The 21,905-nt window shown below is 41.5% G+C and overlaps 1 protein-coding gene across 6 annotated transcripts in view; it reads right to left on the reverse strand.

Annotated features, from left to right (window-relative positions):
- LOC126252035 (E3 ubiquitin-protein ligase TM129) overlaps window positions 1–21,905 on the reverse strand; it is a 51,116-nt gene that overhangs the window by 12,552 nt on the left and 16,659 nt on the right. For all 6 annotated transcript variants that reach the window (XR_007545819.1, XR_007545820.1, XM_049952823.1 and 3 more), the window contains exon 3: window positions 14,419–14,649. Coding sequence is in view for 4 of the 6 variants with exons in the window: in XM_049952823.1 (XP_049808780.1) it covers window positions 14,419–14,649 (231 nt within the window). In the remaining 2 variants the exon portion in view is untranslated. The remainder of the gene's footprint in view (window positions 1–14,418; window positions 14,650–21,905) is intronic.

Below are 21,905 nucleotides of genomic sequence, written 5' to 3' on the forward strand. Positions count from 1 at the left end.
GTAAAATGTAAGTGTAGAAAAATTTTATGGACAAAGTTTCAGAATTTTTTGAACAGACCTCATATGTATTGGTTCTTAAATATAAGAATCCTTAAGTCCCTGAAGAGGCTTCTGCAAGATGTTCCGTTTTATTTTTAATGCATTTTTTTTTTTTTTCTTTTAAGGCAACCTCTTCTTTCCCCTTAGCTGCACTGCCCCAAAAGTTTATGCCATGGGGTAGTAATGAGTGAAAGCCGGCAAAATATGCTAGCAATACCGACAGCACGCCATGCCAATCATAGACAGTGAAAAACATCCAAAACTGAGCTATTTGGTTAACTTATCCACATACTGGTGCCATCTCAGTTTATTAGTCATCTGGATGCTCAGGAAATTTATACATGGGGCCTTATCCCATATGTGCCTGTTAATATCTACTTAACAGGCACATATGCGATAAGGCCCCATGTATAAATTTCCTGAGCATCCAGATGACTAATAATATCTACTTCCCCCCCCCCCCCCCCCCATGAACCACGGACCTTGGCGTTGGTGGGGAGGCTTGCGTGCCTCAACGATACAGATAGCCATACCATAGGTGCAACCACAATGGAGGGGTATCTGTTGAGAGGTCAGACAAACGTGTGGTTCCTGAAGAGGGGCAGCAGCCTTTTCAGTAGTTGCAGGGGCAACAGTCTGGATGATTGACTGATCTGGCCTTGTAACACTAACCAAAATAGCCTTGCTGTTCTGGTACTGCGAACGGCTGAGAGCAAAAGGAAACTGCAGCCGTAATTTTTCCCGAGGGCATGCAGCTTTACTGTATGATTAAATGATGATTGCGTCCTCTTGGGTAAAATATTCCAGAGGTAAAATAGTCTCCCACTCGGACCTCCGGGCGGGGACTACTCAGGAGGACGTTGTTATCAGGAGAAAGAAAACTGGCATTCTACGGATCGGAGCGTGGAATGTCAGATCCCTTAATCGGGCAGGTAGGTTAGAAAATTTAAAAAGGGTAATGGATAGGTTAAAGTTAGATATAGTGGGAATTAGTGAAGTTCGGTGGCAGGAGGAACAAGACTTTTGGTCAGGTGAATACAGGGTTATAAATACAAAATCAAATAGGGGTAATGCAGGAGTAGGTTTAATAATGAATAAAAAAATAGGAGTATGGGTAAGCTACTACAAACAGCATAGTGAATGCATTATTGTGGCCAAGATAGACACAAAGCCCATGCTTACTACAGTAGTACAAGTTTATATGCCAACTAGCTCTGCAGATGGCGAAGAAATTGATGAAATGTAAGAGGAGATAAAAGAAATTATTCAAATAGTGAAGGGAGACGAAAATTTAATAGTCATGGGTGACTGGAATTCAAGCGTAGGAAAAGGGAGAGAAGGAAACATAGTAGGTGAATATGGATTGGGGGGAAGAAATGAAAGAGGAAGCCGTCTGGTAGAATTTTGCGCAGAGCATAACTTAATCATAGCTAACACTTGGTATAAGAATCATGAAAGAAGGTTGTATGCATGGAAGAACCCTGGAGATACTAAAAGGTATCAGATAGATTATATAATGGTAAGACAGAGATTTAGGAACCAGGTTTTAAATTGTAAGACATTTCCAGGGGCAGATGTGGACTCTGACCACAATCTATTGGTTATGAACTGTAGATTAAAATTGAAGAAACTGCAAATAGGTGGGAATTTAAGCAGATGGGACATGGATAAACTGAAAGAACCAGAGGTTGTACAGAGTTTCAGGGAGAGCATAAGGGAACAATTGACAGGAATGGGGGAAAGAAATACAGTAGAAGAAGAATGGGTAGCTCTGAGGGATGAAATAGTGAAGGCAGCAGAGGATCAAATAGGTAAAAAGACGAGGGCTAGTAGAAACCCTTGGGTAACAGAAGAAATATTGAATTTAATTGATGAAAGGAGAAAATATAAAAATGCAGTAAATGAAGCAGGCAAAAAGGAATACAAACATCTCAAAAATGAGATCGACAGGAAGTGCAAAATGGCTAAGCAGAGATGGCTAGAAGACAAATGTAAGGACGTAGAGGCTTATCTCACTAGGGGTAAGATAGATACTGCCTACAGGAAAATTAAAGAGGCCTTTGGAGAAAGGAGAACCACTTGCATGAATATCAAGAGCTTTGATGGAAACCCAGTTCTAAGCAAAGAAGGGAAAGCAGAAAGGTGGAAGGAGTATGTAGAGGGACTATACAAGGGCGATGTACTTGACGACAATATTATGGAAATGGAAGAGGATGTAGATGAAGATGAAATGGGAGATATGATACTGCGTGAAGAGTTTGACAGAGCACTGAAAGACCTGAGTTGAAACAAGGCCCCCGGAGTAGACAACATTCCATTAGAACTACTGACAGCCTTGGGAGAACCAGTCCTGACAAAACTCTACCATCTGGTGAACAAGATGTATGATACAGGCAAAATACCCTCAGACTTCAAGAAGAATATAATAATTCCAATCCCAAAGAAAGCAGGTGTTGACAGATGTGAAAATTACCGAACTATCAGTTTAATAAGTCACAGCTGCAAAATACTAACGCGAATTCTTTACAGACGAATGGAAAAACTGATAGAAGCCGACCTCGGGGAAGATCAGTTTGGATTCCGCAGAAATGTTGGAACACGTGAGGCAATACTAACCCTGTGACTTATCTTAGAAGAAAGATTAAGGAAAGGCAAACCTACATTTCTAGCATTTGTAGACTTAGAGAAAGCTTTTGACAATGTTGATTGGAATACTCTCTTTCAAATTCTGAAGGTGGCAGGGGTAAAATACAGGGAGCGATAGGCTATTTACAATTTGTACAGAAAGCAGATGGTAGTTATAAGAGTCGAGGGGTATGAAAGGGAAGCAGTGGTTAGGAAGGGAGTGAGACTGGGTTGTAGCCTATCCCCGATGTTATTCAATATGTATATTGAGCAAGCAATAAAGGAAACAAAAGAAAAGTTCGGAGTAGGTATTAAAATCCATGGAGAAGAAATAAAAACTTTGAGGTTCACCGATGACACTGTAATTCTGACAGAGACAGCAAAGGACTTGGAAGAGCAGTTGAATGGAATGGACAGTGTCTTGAAAGGAGGGTATAAGATGAACATCAACAAAAGCAAAACGAGGATAATGGAATGTAGTCGAATTAAGTCGGGTGATGCTGAGGGAATTAGATTAGGAAATGAGACACTTAAAGTAGTAAAGGAGGTTTGCTATTTGGGTAGCAAAATAACTGATTATGGTCGAAGTAGAGAGGATATAAAGTGTATAGATTTAAATGTCAGGAAGTCGTTTCTGAAAGTATTGGTAAGGAGTGTAGCCATGTATGGAAGTGAAACGTGGATGATAACTAGTGTGGACAAGAAGAGAATAGAAGCTTTCGAAATGTGGTGCTACAGAAGAATATTGAAGATAAGATGGGTAGACCACATAACTAATGAGGAGGTATTGAATAGATTTGGGAGAAGAGGAGCTTGTAGCACAACTTGACTAGAAGAAGGGATCGGTTGGTAGGACATGTTCTGAGACATCGAGGGATCACCAAATGAGTATTTGAGGGCAGTGTGGAGGGTAAAAATGGTAGAGGGAGACCAAGAGATGAATACACTAAGCAGATTGAGAAGGATGTAGACTGCAGTAGGTATTGGGAGATGAAGAATCTTGCACAGGATAGAGTAGCATGGAGAGCTGCATCAAACCAGTCTCAGGACTGAAGACCACAACAACAACAATATCTACTTCTGGTAATGTAAGTCATTTTAATTTTGTTTACAACTGCATAACATGAGTCTTTGTGTGACTAAATGGTAAACTGTTTGATGTGAACCAGTTGTAAGCTTGTTCCATTATTCTCCTGGCTACGTCTGGTACATGTTTGGGATCTTTACTGGCATACTAATAGGGGGACAGGATCCACCAATATATTGTAAAACTCTACAGTCAATGCTTTTGCAGTGGATTCACCTTTCAAGACAATAATGTAATAGCACACTCTGTGTACCTTGTGAACACTTACATCCAGAAGGCAAAATTCAACCAAATGGAATGTGTTGTGGTATCTGCTGAAAAGAACCCAACTGAGCATATCCAGGACCAATTGAAAATTCACAGGAACCTGCCATTTGCAATGGATAACCTCAAGACGGCATCTGTTAAAGAATGGGATAGGCTAAAGCAGTAATGTCTCAACCATGCTGTGGACAGAATCTAAAGGAGGATCCAAGCATATTATAATAAGTGGGGTGGAGCAACACAACAGTGAATGTTACCCAGCACCAGATTTTGATTTTCATAGATATGCATAGTGAAACAGACAGCCTTAATTTTGGTAATTGTTTTGTTTTTATTTCAGAGTCAAGTTACTTCTTTAGGTTCATAGTTCTTTGATTCCCTGCTCCATTCAAATCAAAGCCTACAAACGTTCCTGGTGGTGCAAAATTTATTTTGAGCAGTTCACATGATGCTGTGCAACACTTATCTGTATTATCCAAAGTATGATAGGGTAATGGAAACTGGCAGTTGGCAAGAAGGCAGCTAGGAGGAGGAGGTATTCAGATAGTTGTACTTTGCATATATGCAATAGATTTGACCAACTGTCAAAGTTGAGTGGAGAGGAGCCTCTTGTAGCTGTAGGTGTAGGAAACATACAGCAGTTAGGAGGCCTAAGTCAGTTGCAAAGTCTAACATAAAGAAGAAGATTCTGCTGCTAGGTAGTTCACACAGCAGAGGTGTGGGCCAGCAGTTGCAGGAAGTGCTGTTGAGTGGGTACCAGGTCATCAGCATTGTGAAGCATAGTGCAAGTTTGGTTCAGGTGACTGACAGCATAGGGGAGTAATGTAGGAACTTTACGAAGGAAGATCAGGTACTGACAGTGGGTGGAGCAGGGAATATTCTTGATAGGGATGGGGAATAAGACGTAGGTGGTGACCTGGTAAAGATAGCTACTCCAACTAGTGGCACTAATGTGCATTTCGTGCAACTGTTTCAGCGTCATGATTGGTCTCATCTTAATGCGGCTGTTAGGCTCGTTAACACGGGGCTCGAGAGGGCATTGATGGCAGAGGGCATGGATCACAGTGCAGTGGTGCTGGCTGAGTCTATTAGTAGATCAGTTTTGACTAGGCATGCCTGCACCTCAATAGGTATGGGAGGGCGAGGCTGGCAAAGCTTATAGGTGACAGTATAGTGAGTGGTGGTGGAAGGATCACTCATGGAAAAATTCCTGTAGTATTTGGTGTTACAGCTGTGCCTCATTTAGGTTGAAGTCAGCCAATAGGTGTACCTGCTTAAAGGAAGTCTCTCTAAAAAATTACCTTCCGGGGACGCCACATTTCCAAGTATAGAAGGAATTAGCATATTTAATCAAAATATAAGAGATATTAAAGATAAAGTTAGTGAACTGCTTATAGATGTTGACTCTGAAAATATTGGTATATCAGAGCACCACTTAAATAATTTGACAATTCAGAGGCTTCCTTTACCAGGATACAGATTAGCTTGCTGTTTTTCAAGGAGTTCCTTGCGGAGTGGGGGAGTGGCCATATACGTAAAAAGCAGTATTCCATTTGAGTCCATAGACGTATCATGGCACTGCATTGAACAGATACTTGAATGTGATTCTTGAGTTTCTCCCGGCGTATTTGATAATCAAAATAGCCACGGGTGTACTGCCGGTCTACAGTGTCCAACGGGCACAATATTTCGGCAATCATACATGTCGCCATCATCAGGTGAACTGACGGACTGAGCTCCTGTGAACGTGCCGGCACGGAGATCCGTACACTATGGCTGCTCAGAGGGAACTGGGTTTGGTCGCGGCGGCGGCCGATTTAAATACCCTCCACCCGCGGCAAGCTCCCTCCGCTGTCTGTGCCACGCGCCACGGTCGCGCGGTGGAACAGATTGCGACGGCGTCTGAGATGATGTCGGAGTGATGGCTCTGTCCGCCGTGGTCTTCACAACTATACGTTTGCTCGATTTACTCTTGATTAACCCAATCGCTGGTTCCCAAGCCTTGCTAAGATTATAGCCACAGTCACGGTTTATGAGGTCGTCATCGGTGCGAATTTCGATGGACTCTAACAACGCTGTCCCAGTATCTCGACATCTGTACCAGAATCCTCATGCGTTCATACTCCATAGCGTGATTTTCCGACAAACAATGTTCAGCGACCGCCGACTTGCTCGGATCCATTAGTCGAGTGTGCCTCTGGTGTTCACGGCATCGATCCTTGACGGTACGCATCGTCTGACCAATATACAACTTGCCAAATTGACACGGAATCTGGTACATGCTGGCCTTCCTCAAACTGAGGTCATCTTTGGCGCTTCCCACCAGTGCACGAGTTTTATTTGGACAAAACACAGTTCTGACCCGGTGTTTCTTCAAACTGCAGGTGATTTTCCTCGAGAGTGCACCTGTCTATGGAATAAACGCAGTGCCTACCTCCTCCCTCGTGATTTCATCCATCTCCACAGGTTGTGCTGTAGTGGTTGGGCGGAGAGCATGTTTAATCTGCCACAGCTCTCAGATGTTCCAATTCCTGGGGTAGACTCTCTGCATCAGAGATAGTGCGCGCCCTATGTACTAGAGTTTTAAGTACCCCATTCCTCTGTGAAGGGTGGTGGCAGCTGTCTGCGTGCAAATACAGATCAGTGTGCATTGTCTTCCGATACACCCCATGACCTAGGGTGCCGTCAGCCCTTCTCTTGACCAAGACGTCAAGGAAAGGTAATTTACCCTCCGTTTCAGTCTCCATAGTGAATTTGATGTTGGAGTGTATGGAGCTTAGATGTGTAAGGAAGTCGAGTTTATCCATACCATGTGGCCAGATGACGAACGTGTCATCCACGTAACAGAAAAAGCAAGTAGGTTTCTATTCGGATGACGACAGGGATTCCTCCTCGAAGTTCTTCATGTACAAATTCACTACCACCGGTGAGAGTGGGCTACCCATGGCGACTCCCTCCGTTTGTTCATAGTATTCTCAATTAAAAAGAAAATATGTGGAAGTCAAGACATGTCTAAAAAGTTCAGTGGTCTTCTCGTCAAACTTCTGACTAATCAATTCTAGTGACTCTCGCAGGGGTACCCTCGCACACAAGGAAACGACGTCAAAACTCACCATGATATCTGACTCATCCAACCTGAAGCTGTCAAGGCGTTTAACAAAATCCATGGAATTACATATGTGATGAGGGCATTTACTCACATAAGGACTTAATATTCCCGTCAGGTATTTGGCCAACAAATATGTAGGTGCCCTGATTTTGCTGACAATGGGGTGTAATGGTACCCCCTCTTTGTGAACCTTCGGGAGTCCATATAGTCTAGGCGGTACCAGACCTTGGGGTAAAAATTTCTTAGCATCACCTGCCGGTAAATCTGCGACCTTGAGAAGCAACCACGTCTTGTTATCCACCTTCTTTATAGGGTCAACACTGATCTTCCGGTAGGAATCGTCATTTAGCAATCTCTGCATCTTATCAGTGTAGTCCTTATAGGAGACAACAACTGTAGCATTGCCTTTGTCAGCCGGTAAGACAACAATTTCAGAGCGCTCCCTCAGATCACGAATGGCCGCCCCTCTTTACTGGTGATATTTGACTTCATCGCCTTGGATTTCGTCAACGCACGACAAGTTTCACGATGTATTTCCTCAGCTGATTCAGGCGGAAGTCGAGCTGCAACCTGTTCAACAGCACTAACAATTTCTGCGACCGGAGTGAACTTGGGGGTGGGAGCGAAGTTGAGACCTTTCTGCAAAACCGAGACCGCATCATCACTCAACACCATGCCACTCAAATTGATGACAGACTTGCACGGAACCTGCAGAGATGGTTTGTCAAGGAGAGGTCCCGTTGCCTTCTCATGGGCGGAATCAGCTGCAACCCAGGTGACACCATCAATCCAATCCCAGGAACAACAAGTGAAATTATTAGCCATTTGCAAATGTAGTTTGAGTAATTCCTGTGAGATAAACTCAAGGCTCCGGCGGGTGAATTCCACTGTCTCTTGTACCAATGCGAGGCTGGCTCGTTTCTTGATTCTCTTAGCTGCTGCAGAATGGATGTGATGCATAACCATAGCAAAATTTGGAACAACATTCTCAGAACGACATCTCTTTAGTAGGGCAAGAGTACTTAGCAAACGACATCTACGGTGGCGCAACTTTTCAAATTTCTTCATGCTGCGGTACATCTCCTCCCCGTAAAGCTGTATACACTACAATTGATTAGTCAGAAGTTTGATGAGAAGATCACTGAACTTTTTAGGCATGTCTTAACTTCCACGTATTTTCTTTTTAATGAAGAATACTACGAACAAATGAAGGGAGTTGCCATGGGTAGCCCACTCTCACCGGTGGTAGTGAATTTGTACATGGAGAACTTCGAGGAGGAATCCCTGTCGTCGTCCGAATGGAAACCTACTTGCTTTTTCCGTTACGTGGATGACACGTTCGTCATCTGGCCACGTGGTATGGGTAAACTCCTTGACTTCCTTACACATCTAAACTCCATACATCCTAACATCAAATTCACTATGGAGACGGAAACGGAGGGTAAATTACCTTTCCTTGACATCTTGGTCAAGAGAAGGGCTGACGGTACCCTAGGTCATGGGGTGTATCGGAAGACAATGCACACTGATCTGTATTTGCACGCAGACAGCTGCCACCACCCTTCACAGAGGAATGGGGTACTTAAAACTCTAGTATATAGGGCGCGCACTATCTCTGATGCAGAGAGTCTACCCCAGGAATTGGAACATCTGAGAACTGTATTTCGAAAAAATGGGTACTCAGAGTGGCAGAGTAAATGTGCTCTCCGCCCAACTACTACAGCACAACCTGTGGAGATGGATGAAAACACGAGGGAGGAGGTAGGCACTGCGTTTATTCCACATACAGGCGCACTCTCGTGGAAAATCGCCTGCATTTTGAAGAAACACCGGGTCAGAACTGTGTTTTGTCCTCCGAATAAAACTCGTGCACTGGTGGGGAGCGCCAAAGATGACCTCGGTTTGAGGAAGGCCAGCATGTACCAAATTTTGTGTCAATTTGGCAAGTTGTATATTGGTCAGACGATGTGTACCGTCAAGGATCGATGCCATGAACACCACAGGCACACTCGACTGATGCATCCGAGCAAGTCGGCGGTCGCTGAAAATCGTCAGAAAATCACGCTATGGAGTATGAATGCACGAGGATTCTGGTACAGACGACGAGATACTGGGACAGCGTTATTAGAGAGGCCATCGAAATTCGAACCAATGACGACCGCAAAAACCGTGACTGTTGCTATAATCTTAGCAAGGCTTGGGAACCAGCGATTGGGTTAATCAAGAGTAAATCGAGGAAACGTATAGTTGTGAAGACCACAGCGGACAGAGCCATCACTCCGACGTCATCTCAGACGCTGTCGCAATCTGTTCCACCGTGCAACTGTGGTGCGTGGCGCGGACCGCGGAGGGAGTGCGCCGCGGGCAGATGGTATTTAAATCAGCCGCTGCTGGGACCGAACCCAGTTCCCTCTGAGCAGCCATAGTGTACGGATCTCCGTGCCGGCACATTCACAGGAGCTCAGTCCATCTGTTCACCTGATGATGGCGACATGTATGATCGCCAAAATATTGTGCCCGTTGGACACTGTAGACAGGCAGTACACCCGTGGATATTTTGATGAGATATTTGAATGTTGTGCAGGGGCAGTTGAATTTGGTGAAACTAAACTTCTATTTTTTATTGTTTATAGGTTTCCTAACTCTTACATCAGAGCAGCATCTCTGCACAAGCTAGAGAGGGTTCTTGATTCACTTTGTAGGAAGTACCAGAAATTGGTTATACGAGGTGATTTCAATATTAATTTTGTATATGGTTGTGCAATAAAAAGGATGTTGGTAGATCTAAATTCATATGATCTGCTGCAGACTGTATTTTTTCCAACTAGGGTGCAGGGGAACAATAGCACAGTCATAGAAAATATTTGTATTCATTCTTCATTACTAGATGGGCAGTCTGTTAGTAAAAGGGTGAATGATCTTTCAGACAATGATGCACAAATTTTAACACTAAAAGACATTTGACTCAAACAAATGTCACATATAATTACAAACAAAGTTAATCCAATGGCAATAGAGACTTTTTTAAACCTCATAAAGAGTGGCAGGATGTTTATAGTGCCGATAACATAGATAACAAATACAATGCTTTCCTTAACACATTTCTCATGCTCTTTGAAAGTTGCTTTCCATTAGAACATTCTGTACAGGGTACTAGCAGTAAAGGCAGCCTGCAAAGTGGGAATTATATCAAAATGTTAGAAGTAGCCACAATCAAGCTACAGTAGCCCATTACAAACAGTACTTTAAGGTGCTTAAAAACATTATTAGGAAGGCAAAGAGTATGAGGTATGCAAATAGAATGGTTAATTCACAGGATGAAATTAAAACCATATGGTCAGTTGTGAAGGAAGTGTCTGGTCAGCAGCACAAAGTCGATGATATAAAGTCAGTTTGTAGTAAAAATATGTCTGTTACTGATAAATCAAATATATGTAGAGTATTTAACAATCATTTTCTGAGCATTGCTGGTGAAATAAATAAAAATTTAATTTCTATAGGGAATCATATACCTCTCTTGGCATATGCCTTTCCGAGATTGATGTCTGAAATACTCCTCTGTGATACAGACAAGGGAGAGATTGAGTCAATAATTAAATCACTGAATACTAAGGACTCTCATGGATATGGTGGAGTGAGTAGCAGAGTACTGTGTGGCAACATGTTAACTCTGTATTTAGCTTTATTTGTAAATTTTCCTTTAGGAATGGTCAGATTCCTGAACAAATGAAATACTCAGTAGTAAAGACACTTTATAAAAAGGAAGAAAAGGATAATGTAGACACTTTTAGACCTATTTCTATGCCATCAGTGTTTGCTAAAGTTATTGAAAAGGCTGTGTATGTAAGGATAATTGATCATTTTATATCACACAGTTTGCTATCAAATATACAGTCGTTTAACAACTGAAAATGCTATACTCTCTTTTCTCTGTGAGGTACTGGTTTAGAATGTTAGCCATATTTTTTGATTTAACTAAGGTGTTTGATTGCGTTGATCACAAAATATTTCTCCAGAAGTTGAACCATTACGGAATATGGGGAGTAGCTCACACTTGGTTCACCTCTTACTTCAGCAACACATAGCAAAACATCATTATTCACAGTGTTGAGAAAGGCTGTGATGTGGGGTCTGAGTGAGCTATTGTCAACTGGGGGGGTGCCCCAGGGATCAGTCTTGGGGCCACTCCTGTTCTGTATATATATAAATGATAAGCCCTCTAGTTTTACGGGTAGTTCTAAAATATTTATGTTTGCTGATGACACTAACTTGATAGTAAAGCATGTTGTGTGCAACATTGGCTCAGTTTCAAATAGTGCAGTTCATAAGATAAGCTTGTAGAAAATAAACTAATGCTAAGTCACAGCAAGACTCAGTTTTTACAGTTCCTAACACACAATTCAACAAAACACAATGTTTTAATTTCACGGAATGGGCTAATGATTAGTGAACCTGAACAGTTCAAATTTCTAGGTGTTCAGATAGTTGGTAAACTGTCGTGGAAGGCCCACATTAACGACCTTGTTCAAAGACTTAATGCTGCCATTTTTACTATTCGGACAGTATCTGAAATAAGTGATCGTTTGACACGAAAATTAGTCTACTTTGCTTATTTTCATTCGCTTGTGCTGTATGGTATTATATTTTGGGGTAACTCTTCCCATTCTAAAAGGATATTTTTGGCTCAGAAACAGGCAGTTCGGGCAATCAGTGGTGTAAGTTCATGAACTTGTTGTCGACCCCTGTTCGGTAGTCTGGGTATTTTGACATTGGCCTCTCGATACATATATTCTTTACTGTCATTTCTTATTAACAATATCAGCTTATCCCCAAGAATAAGCAGCTTTCACTCAGTTAATACTTGGCAGAAATCAAACCTGCATTTGGATCGGACTTCCTTAACCCAAGTGTGGAAAGGTGTGCAGGATACTGCTGCATCCATTATCAATAAGCTACCACAAGAATTTAAAAATCTTAGCAGTAATCCACGGGCTTTCAAATCGAAACTGAAGAGTTTCCTTATAGGTCACTCCTTCTATTCTGTTGAGGAGTTCCTTGAAAAATTAAGCTGATTCTTATGTCGTATTGTTGAATGTGTTTACTGAAACTTATGGCTTGAGCGTTTTTTTTTTGTTCATAAACATTTTATTTTTATATGTTATTACTTGTATGTTGTAAATTCATATACTGACATGTTTCATGACCTTGGAGATTTGCTCCTCAATTTGGTCCTACGGAATTTAACATGTAAGTAAATAAATAAATAAATAACAGTGTCAGCAGCAACGGAGTAGCTTAGAAAACTGACAAACAGCTATCAATACTCACAGAAACAATAAGAAATCACCAACAATGGCAAAGTTTGGCTGAATGGCATGGATTAAAGCATATTCCGTGCCGAACATTATGCAGGACTGTAAAAGAGCAAATTTTGGCTCTGGATCAATTGTGCAAAGTGCTTCTTGGAAAATCTCCAATGTATTCAATAGAAGCCCAGTCTGGAAAGCACACTGGTCATGGTGTTGAACTGATTTTATCTTCTTAAAGCAAGTTGTCCAACAGAAGAGCCCTATGGGGATGATCTCTGTTGCCTGCTATACAGTAACTCCCCTTAACACCATCAGCATACGACAAAAACTTGTAAGTAGATGTCATATCAGTATCTTTGAACCATCAATGAAGCATTTCGGATGACGCGATGTTTAGTATGGCTTCCTCTGGCCAATCCTACCATCTCTTCAACAACTCAATAGTCAGATATTCTGTGAACATATATGCAGATGTTTCATATTCACACTATCATCAGACATAAATAAGTTAATGTTCAATTCTGACACTATATTTATGGGTTCTCAGCCATGAAGTCCCTCTTCAGATACATTACTGCCATAAGATGAGTACACTGACTGACATAAAAAGTAAAGCACCCAGAAGGGATGAAGAAATGAAAGAAAATTTGTGGGTTGAGAGGGTATGTGATTTTATGTCAGTGATTACAAAATCAAGTCAAATTTACAAAGAACGCGGCACTATGAGCCTGATTACCAGGATGTCATTGCAGCCCCCTCTGGTCTGGATGTATACACTGGTTCAGTTGGGAATGGTGTCATAAAACCATTGTATCATCTCCTGAGGCGAGCTGGGCCACAACTGCTGTAACTGGCCTTTGATATCCTAGATACTACCACGGGGATGGAGTTGACATTTGAGTTGGCCCCAGGCGTGTTATGTCAAGGACATATCTGGAGATTTTGCTGGCCCTGAGTACCTCAACTTCTTTCGGACTGCTCACAGAGACATGTGCACATGTGGAAGGACATGGTCCTGTCGGAAACTAACACCACAATACTGTCGCAAGGGAGATAATACACAAGGAAGCACGATGTCCGCGACCTACAGTTGTGCCATCAGAGCAGAGCACTGTGACACTAGAAGTAACATCACTTTGCCTCTCAAAAGCATTGGAAGAATGGGACCTCTCTCCAGGTCACCACCATACTCACTGACAATGGTCATCTTGAATACAATGCAACACCATTCACCAGCAGTCCACACTTCCCAGTCGTGGCACCATTCCAAATTCAGAGACTTGTGTTGTGGCAGCATACACACGGGATGGTAATTCTCTAGTCCGGCCATTGGTAGTCTCCAACCAATAGTACTGAATGACACAGAATGCTGGAGGGAGTCCATTATTTGTTCTCAGATGGAAGGTGCATATGTGAATTGGTTACGGTGTGCCTGGTGCACAACACAGTGATATTCCCTTATGGTAGTCAGATGTGGTCAATTAGAACCTAGGTGATGAGTCTGCCAGCCATCATGTTCCCGTGCTGCCCGACATTTGGCCACTGTCACATTTGGATGCTACATAAATCTGGATACTGCAAGATTTGACCAGGTCTGCCAAATGTAGACCTACAATGAGGCCCCTTTCGAACTCTGTCAAGTGCTGCTAATGCTGTCTCACATGAGTATGCGGCATTTCCTTGTCCTTAACAATGATCACTCAACATCTGATGCTGTTCACACCGTTTGTATATCCTACCAGACCTGGTAACAACACTAAACATGAACAACACTACCACACTCTGGTGGTCAGTCTAACAGTCATAGTGAATTTAAACCCTAAATCATTTACACATATACTGATAAAGTGTTTATACAGACATCCTCCATTTCTTCTGGGTGCTTCACTGTTTTTGTAATAAGTAGTGTGTATTAGCCCTTGTTACTGTGAGGCAATGACAAATGACAGAAAGTGCTATACTTAAATATTAGAACTCTTACTTGCCTTATTGTGAATGATGGCACAAACTGTCTTGTAGGACGAACTTCAATGTTTAAGAATTGTGTCCCAATAGGACTTTCAGGAGCAATGTGATGAGTGTCACTCCTACACACAATCAAGGCTGTGTCACTCTGGTGGGCACAGTCCATACCATATGGTCGCACCCAAAAAACCCAGTTGTCTGTTGCCACTACCTTGGTCACGGGACTTGTTTGCACACAGAATTTATCTAACCTGAAAAGAGCACAGTATAGTGAAAAACATACATTGCACATAATACCTAGGAGTAGCTAATGGTGTACATTTTAATTTACTTTTGGATTGGAAGGGTTTCTGTGATTTTGCAAAACACAGTTCTGTTGAAACTACTTTATTGTCACCAGTAGTGAACGCCATTAAGAAGTAAATGTACAGGAAGTGAGAATAACAACTCCACGATCTACAAAGAGACTTCTAGAAGATGCATGTTTATTTACTTCACACAATATTCATACTAGAATGAGATTTTCACTCTGCAGCGGAGTGTACGCTGATATGAAACTTCCTGGCAGATTAAAACTGTGTGCCCGACCGAGACTCAAACTCGGGACCTTTGCCTTTCGCGGGCAAGTGCTCTACCAACTGAGCTACCGAAGCACGACTCACGCCCGGTACTCACAGCTTTACTTCTGCCAGTACCTCGCCTCCTACCTTCCAAACTTTACAGAAGCTCTCCTGCGAACCATGCTGTGAGTACCGGGCGTGAGTCGTGCTTCGGTAGCTCAGTTGGTAGAGCACTTGCCCGCGAAAGGCAAAGGTCCCGAGTTCGAGTCTCGGTCGGGCACACAGTTTTAATCTGCCAGGAAGTTTCATATCAGCGCACACTCCGCTGCAGAGTGAAAATCTCATTCTGGAAACATCCCCCAGGCTGTGGCTAAGCCATGTCTCCGCAATATCCTTTCTTTCAGGAGTGCCAGTTCTGCATAGTTTGCAGGAGAGCTTCTGTAAAGTTTGGAAGGTAGGAGACGAGGTACTGGCAGAAGTAAAGCTGTGAGTACCGGGCGTGAGTCGTGCTTTGGTAGCTCAGTTGGTAGAGCACTTGCCCGCGAAAGGCAAAGGTCCCGAGTTCAAGTCTCGGTCGGGCACACAGTTTTAATCTGCCAGGAAGTTTCATATCAGCGCACACTCTGCTGCAGAGTGAAAATCTCATTCTGGAAACATCCCCCAGGCTGTGGCTAAGCCATGTCTCCGCAATATCCTTTCTTTCAGGAGTGCTAGTTCTGCATGGTTCGCAGGAGAGCTTCTGTAAAGTTTGGAAGGTAGGAGACGAGGTACTGGCAGAAGTAAAGCTGTGAGTACCAGGCGTGAGTCGTGCTTCGGTAGCTCAGTTGGTAGAGCACTTGCCCGCGAAAGGCAAAGGTCCCGAGTTCGAGTCTCGGTCGGGCACACAGTTTTAATCTGCCAGGAAGTTTCAATATTCATACTGCTTGTTTCAGGTGAATAAAGCCTTTGTTTACTTTTAGTGCCAGAAAATGATTCCATACGGCAAAAGGGAGTGAAAATAGGCAAAATAAGCTAAATTTCTTATCTTTGGGCCAAATGAATTACAAATACTTTTAAGAGCAGAACATGCTAGACTGAGCTTTTTGATTAGTTTGCTGTTTTATTGACTCAATTGTAACTTGTTCAGTTTCACCCCCAAAAAATTTATTTTCTATCCTTGAAGAAGCAGGTGCTGACAGGTGTGAAAACTATTGAACTATTAGTTTAATACTAACATGAATCCTTTACAGAAAAATGGAAAAACTGGTTGAAGCCAACCTCGGGGAAGATCAGTTTGGATTCCAGAGAAATGTAGGAACATGCGAGGCAATACTGATCCTATGGCTTCTCACAAAAGATACGTTAAGGAAAGGCGAATCTACATTTACAACATCTGTAGATTTAGAGAAAGCTTTTGACAATGTTGACTGGATTACTCTCTTTCAAATTTTAAAGGTGGCGGGGGTAAAATAAATGGAGAGAAAGTCTATTTACAATTTGTACAGAAACCAGATGGCAATTATAAGAGTTGGAGGGCATGAAAGGGAAGCAGTGGTGGAGAAGGGAGTGAGACAGGGTTGTAGCCTATACCCGATGTTACTCAATCTGTATATTGAGCAAGCAGTAAAGGAAGCAAAAGAAAGATCTGGATTAGAAATTAAAGTCCAGGGATAGGAGAAAAAAACTTTGAGGTTTGCCAATGACATTGTAATTCTGTCAAAGACAGCAAAGGACTTGGGAAAGCAGTTGAATGGAGCGGATAGTGTCTTGAAAGGAGGATATAAGACGAAAATTAACAAAAGCAAAATAAGGATAATGGGATGTAGTCAAATTCAATCAAATCATGTTGAGGAAATTAGATTAGGAATGGAGACATTTAACATAGGAGATGAGTTTTGCTATTTGGGAAGCAGAATAACGGATATAAAATGTAGATTGACAATGGTAAGAAAAGGATTTCTGAAGAAAAGAAATTTGTTAACATCAAATACAGATTTAAGTGACAACAACAACAACATTCTTGGTTAAGAATGAAACACATACACCATGCTGAGACAGACTCGACAATGACTGAGAACTGCACTCATGCAGAACGAGATAACAAAGCTAGGCAACTGCAGAGTGAGGACAGAAACACTAACTGAAACTGTGGAAATACAGAAATCATTGTGCGTCCACATTAACATAACCACATAAGGATTTTAAAAAAAAAGGTCAGTAGCATAATCAAGAACTGTTGTTACACACACAACTACTTCACAAACACATGGAAGGTGCCAACTATGGCCAGTGCACTGTCTTGTATACTGCCCCCTTTTTTTGTGAAAGAAAAGTACTGACACCTACTGCAACATGTCTGTGCCTGGCTTGTAAATTAAGATAACTGTCGAACAGCACCACTTGAGTATGCACTAGAGATCAGAAATGAGCTCTGTGTACTCGCTATAAATTCCCTAGTGGATCCTATGATGTTGTCTCTGAACTCATCTCTGTATGCTTACAGATTTGACTTGTGAGCTTCCCAATTATAACTGTAAACTCATCACTTGAGCCTTGTTGGGTACTAGCATAAGAAGGAGAATGAGTAAACAAGTTCACAAGCATAACTGAGGACTTGTGGCACTGCCACTATCTTAGCAACCATTGGGTATGATGATTATTATACACCAACACAATGGTGACTGGTTGGCAGTGAGCAAAGATGCGCACCTTAAGAACGAGATTTTGAGAGGCAGTAGTACGGACCAAAACAAGAAAAATAAGTAAAGTAAACATGGGCTCCCAAGTGCATATCTTGAGAGTTGTGAACTTTTGTTCATCTTTGTTACTGTGAAACACATTCCTTCTACTGAAAAAGTGCTTATAGCTCTTAATGTGGAAAGCAAAGAGCTTGCAGGAGAAGAGATTGGTTTCATAGTATTGAAGATGAAGAAGTGATCATAGCTCTTAAGGCATGCATTTTAAAGCCCATGTTTACTCGACTTGCTTCAAATCATTGTTCCTATCATATCCCTGAACACTGATCATACCTCCTGGGGCATCCTGTATATTATTAAATAATGGAAAGTTTAGGACTGAATAACAATAATAAGAAAAAGAGAGATTGCTACTCACCACATAGTGGAGGTGAGCTGCAGAAAGTAACAATGAAAAAAAATTGCGTGTCAAGCCCCAGTGCCCGGAGACAGTGGCCATATGTGCTTGTGTTTTCTATTTAAGAAGAAGGACCTTTCAGTCCAAAAGTTTAAATGTTTAGCAGACTGTTTCATTGTTCCTGTCTGTGACTCAGTGCCCCCTCTATGTGGTGAGCAGCAATCTATTCTTTTCGTATTGTTATATATATTTTATTATATGCAATTGGACTCTATTAGATCATATGAAGCTATTATGTTTCAATCTTTGGAGTTTCCAGGTTGCTCTCAATTTTTTATTTGTGACTTCTTTTTTTCTTTCTTCTGGCCACTTTGTCGTTGGTCTGGTGCTGACTTTGTTCTTTCGGAGTACTTCCCATTTGCCAATTTTTTATCTGTATGTATTCTGTAGAAAATGTCTGATGGGCTTATTTGAACCTATCCATGTATATAAATATGCATGTGTGCGTTGAGTATGTGCATGTATTTAGAGAAGATCCCACAATTATGTTGTTAAACACACTTCTGTCATGTTACCAAACCTGTGATGACACTACAAGAAAACAGGATGTGAGGATGAAGTGTACTCTCTAAATGGTGATTGATTATTAAAATGAATTTACAACACAATTTACTTTTGAACATAAAACAGTGGGTTATGGAAGTAATGCCTATCTGTTTAGACAGTCAAAATTCGCTAAAAGACCTTTGTGTTGCCGATCTGTCTGCAAATTCAAAGTAGAATTAGATAATCTCTTTACAGCATGGTAAATCTCAACTTCTTCTAAAATACTAATGGTATCCCCTTCGCTTTCAAAATGTAGTACCCGTATGTTCTTTTGGATGTTGATAATAAGATGACCAGTTCTGTGCAAATGTGCTGTTAGTGCCAACTTTGTACTGGAATCATTGATGTGCTCTCTGACACAGGTTCTGATGTTTCTTCACATTTGACCTATATATTTAGCATTATAGTCATCACAAGTGATACTATATATCCCTGATGAATTAAAATTAACCTGTTTTGCAGTCTCCGTATGTATTTTTGACCATTATTCTTGGGATGTAAAGAAACTGGAGTTATATCTTTAGAAGTCAAACACATTTTACAGCCAGTGCAGATCATTTCATTCAAAATCCACGGCCTCACAAAACATAGCTTCATTAGAGACTGTCTGATTCTGAAAATTGGTCATTTTGCCCTCTCATTCTTACAATCTAATCTAATCTAATCTAATTACAACAGCACCATCGTGCACTCTAATTCCACACCATGTCATGACCAGCTTTACAACCTTGCATGCTTCTGTAAGAGAGAATGAGACAATGAGTAGGAAGTGTCTCCTGTGTCATTGTTCTCAGACTCTTCATACTCACAGAAGGTACAATGGGAAGCAAAGAAACTGGTATAGCACTGGCGTAATAGAGGCACCTTGATTTCTAAGATATGCAACCCTCAACATTAGATTTGTACTCATTGCATTTCTGATCTCTACTGTGCCTGTTGATACTGTGGGTTGAGTAGAAAATGAGTAAGAGATGTGCATACCTGCAGTCCCACTGCTACCACCTGTCCCATGTTGACATCAGTCACATACACTCTTGTATGTGTTATGGAAGCTATACAATCTGCCATTGCTGCTTTTGCAATGCAACAATCTTGGTGGATGTCCATGCTGCTTGGATGTCCATTACCTTGTTTATGAGTGTGAGAATGTGCATGTGTCCACTGCTGCGAGCATCACTACACAAGCGGTGTGGCATGTCCGACTTGTATGGCGATTCTCCAAAATCGCCATCCCATCACTCGAGAGACCACAATTTAATCCCTCTCAAACTGTAGGAAGCAAATGTGCATCTCAATGGTATGGAGCCTGCTTGCTCTACACACATCTGCACCAAACTGAGCCCTATGACAATGGGCATTCCCTTTTAAAAGATAGACACAAATGGGATTCTGGTAGCTACGATACTATGTCTACTGCTGCAGAGATGCCATTCTGTTAATTGGTGTTAGTCTTATCAGTACTGTACATCTACCATCTTGCAGGTGGAATATTTGGTTCATCACCGATGAAGTCCTTTTATCAGAAATCCCTGAATCAATTGGAAAAATGTCCTTATGAAACACTAAACTATGATCATGGAAAGTTCTGGCAGAATATAAATGATTTAAGGAGTAAAGGTAACAATTCAATGCATAGTAGAGGCACTGGGCCATTGAAAGGCACATAAAGAAGTGTGTGTGTGTGTGTACTCTACAGTTAAAAAATGGATTCATCCAAAAACTAGCAAAGTTTCCATCCTTATTTATGTCCCTATCAGCAAATCAAGACGTCTATTATTCTGTGAGTTGTTATCTTTTCTCCTTAAGCCATGTACTCAGCTTACTGATCCCAAGCAGAGGGGCTAATTAGTGGTGAATTTAATATATCTAAAAGCTGTATCACTAAGGCCCACAGATTTTTTCTTGAAAAGTTAGTGAAGATGCTTAAAAGGATGCACAATTTTTTTTTAAAGTAGAGGGTAACAGAAAAATTAAATGAGGGTGTTACTGTTGTCACTCACAGTTGCTTCTTCACAGATGAATAAAACTGTACTGATCCGGAGCTGAGATGCTATTTAATGGAATGAGAGTCATCAGAATAAAATGCTAAAACTATTTATTATATGTGGATAGCTGACCACTTAATAAGAAACAGTGGCCAAGCTGTCCACTCTGATGCCACTGACATCTGCTCCAAATATGTTTTAGCTATGAGGCCCAAAACTTCACCAAATTTCAAAATGAGTATTAAGCTAGGACGGTGGATAGGTTTTCAGTCTGGCTGAGGACTGTTCTTATGTCAACTTATGAAACATTTGCAGTTAAAATTTGTTGTACAAAAAGTCGTATTCCACTGTAGGACCATCCCACCGGAAGAGGAAACTCTGTCAATGGAAAGTGACCGATTTTTGATCTGATTGGCATCATTCCCTTCCATTGATGTGGCTGACATGAGGTTTGCCACAGCTAGTTGGAAAATCTGATTGACTACTGCTTGTTGTTTATCACCTCCAACCACTCCTCTTCACATTGACATGTGATCCATCTGTACAATAGTGAGCCAACAGCTTACTGGAAGACAGCAGACTAAAGCAACACCTGCTCTACATGCTTTTTTTGTCAGATGCATCATTTTCCCATATCCCAACATGAACCACTACCTAGCAGAATATCACCTCTTTCCCTTGATTTTAGGTCTGCTCTTAGGCCTCTTGGAGAGCCTGAACCATTTCTTTTATTGGATATAGTTGTTGTAGAGACTGCAGAGCAATTTGAAGGTTAATTAACTTTTTAAAAAATGTGAAAACTTGTTTTATTCAGTGATTACGTCATTTTTAAATCACAATTTTTTTTTAAAAAAATAACACCAGTGTTCTGTGGAACACAGTTTGGGAAACCCTGTGATACACGAGCATAGCAGCAGTGGGCAGTGGCTTATGCAGCCTAATTGCTCTTGGAAACTCCTACAATACAACAAGACTAACACCAATTAACAGAATGGCGTCTTAGTGCGTATGCAACAGCCATACAATCCAGAAAGCTCACAAAAAATAACTATGAATCAGTTTCTGGACAAAGTTGTTGTCTCATGGGATGAGCAAAGGTACCCCTCCTTATATTATGGCCTGGTTTGGCCATATACTTTTACTGACAGGCAAAAAATCACAGAAGTGCCACAGTCTCATATAGCAATGTTAATGAGGTTGCTTTTCCTAATGATACTCACTTTTAAAAAATGTGACTGTCGCATATGCGCCTCCACACACTGCTCATGGCAATCTGAAGTTTTA

This window comes from Schistocerca nitens, chromosome 4, assembly GCF_023898315.1.
Source record: "Schistocerca nitens isolate TAMUIC-IGC-003100 chromosome 4, iqSchNite1.1, whole genome shotgun sequence".
Taxonomy (NCBI): domain Eukaryota; kingdom Metazoa; phylum Arthropoda; class Insecta; order Orthoptera; family Acrididae; genus Schistocerca; species Schistocerca nitens.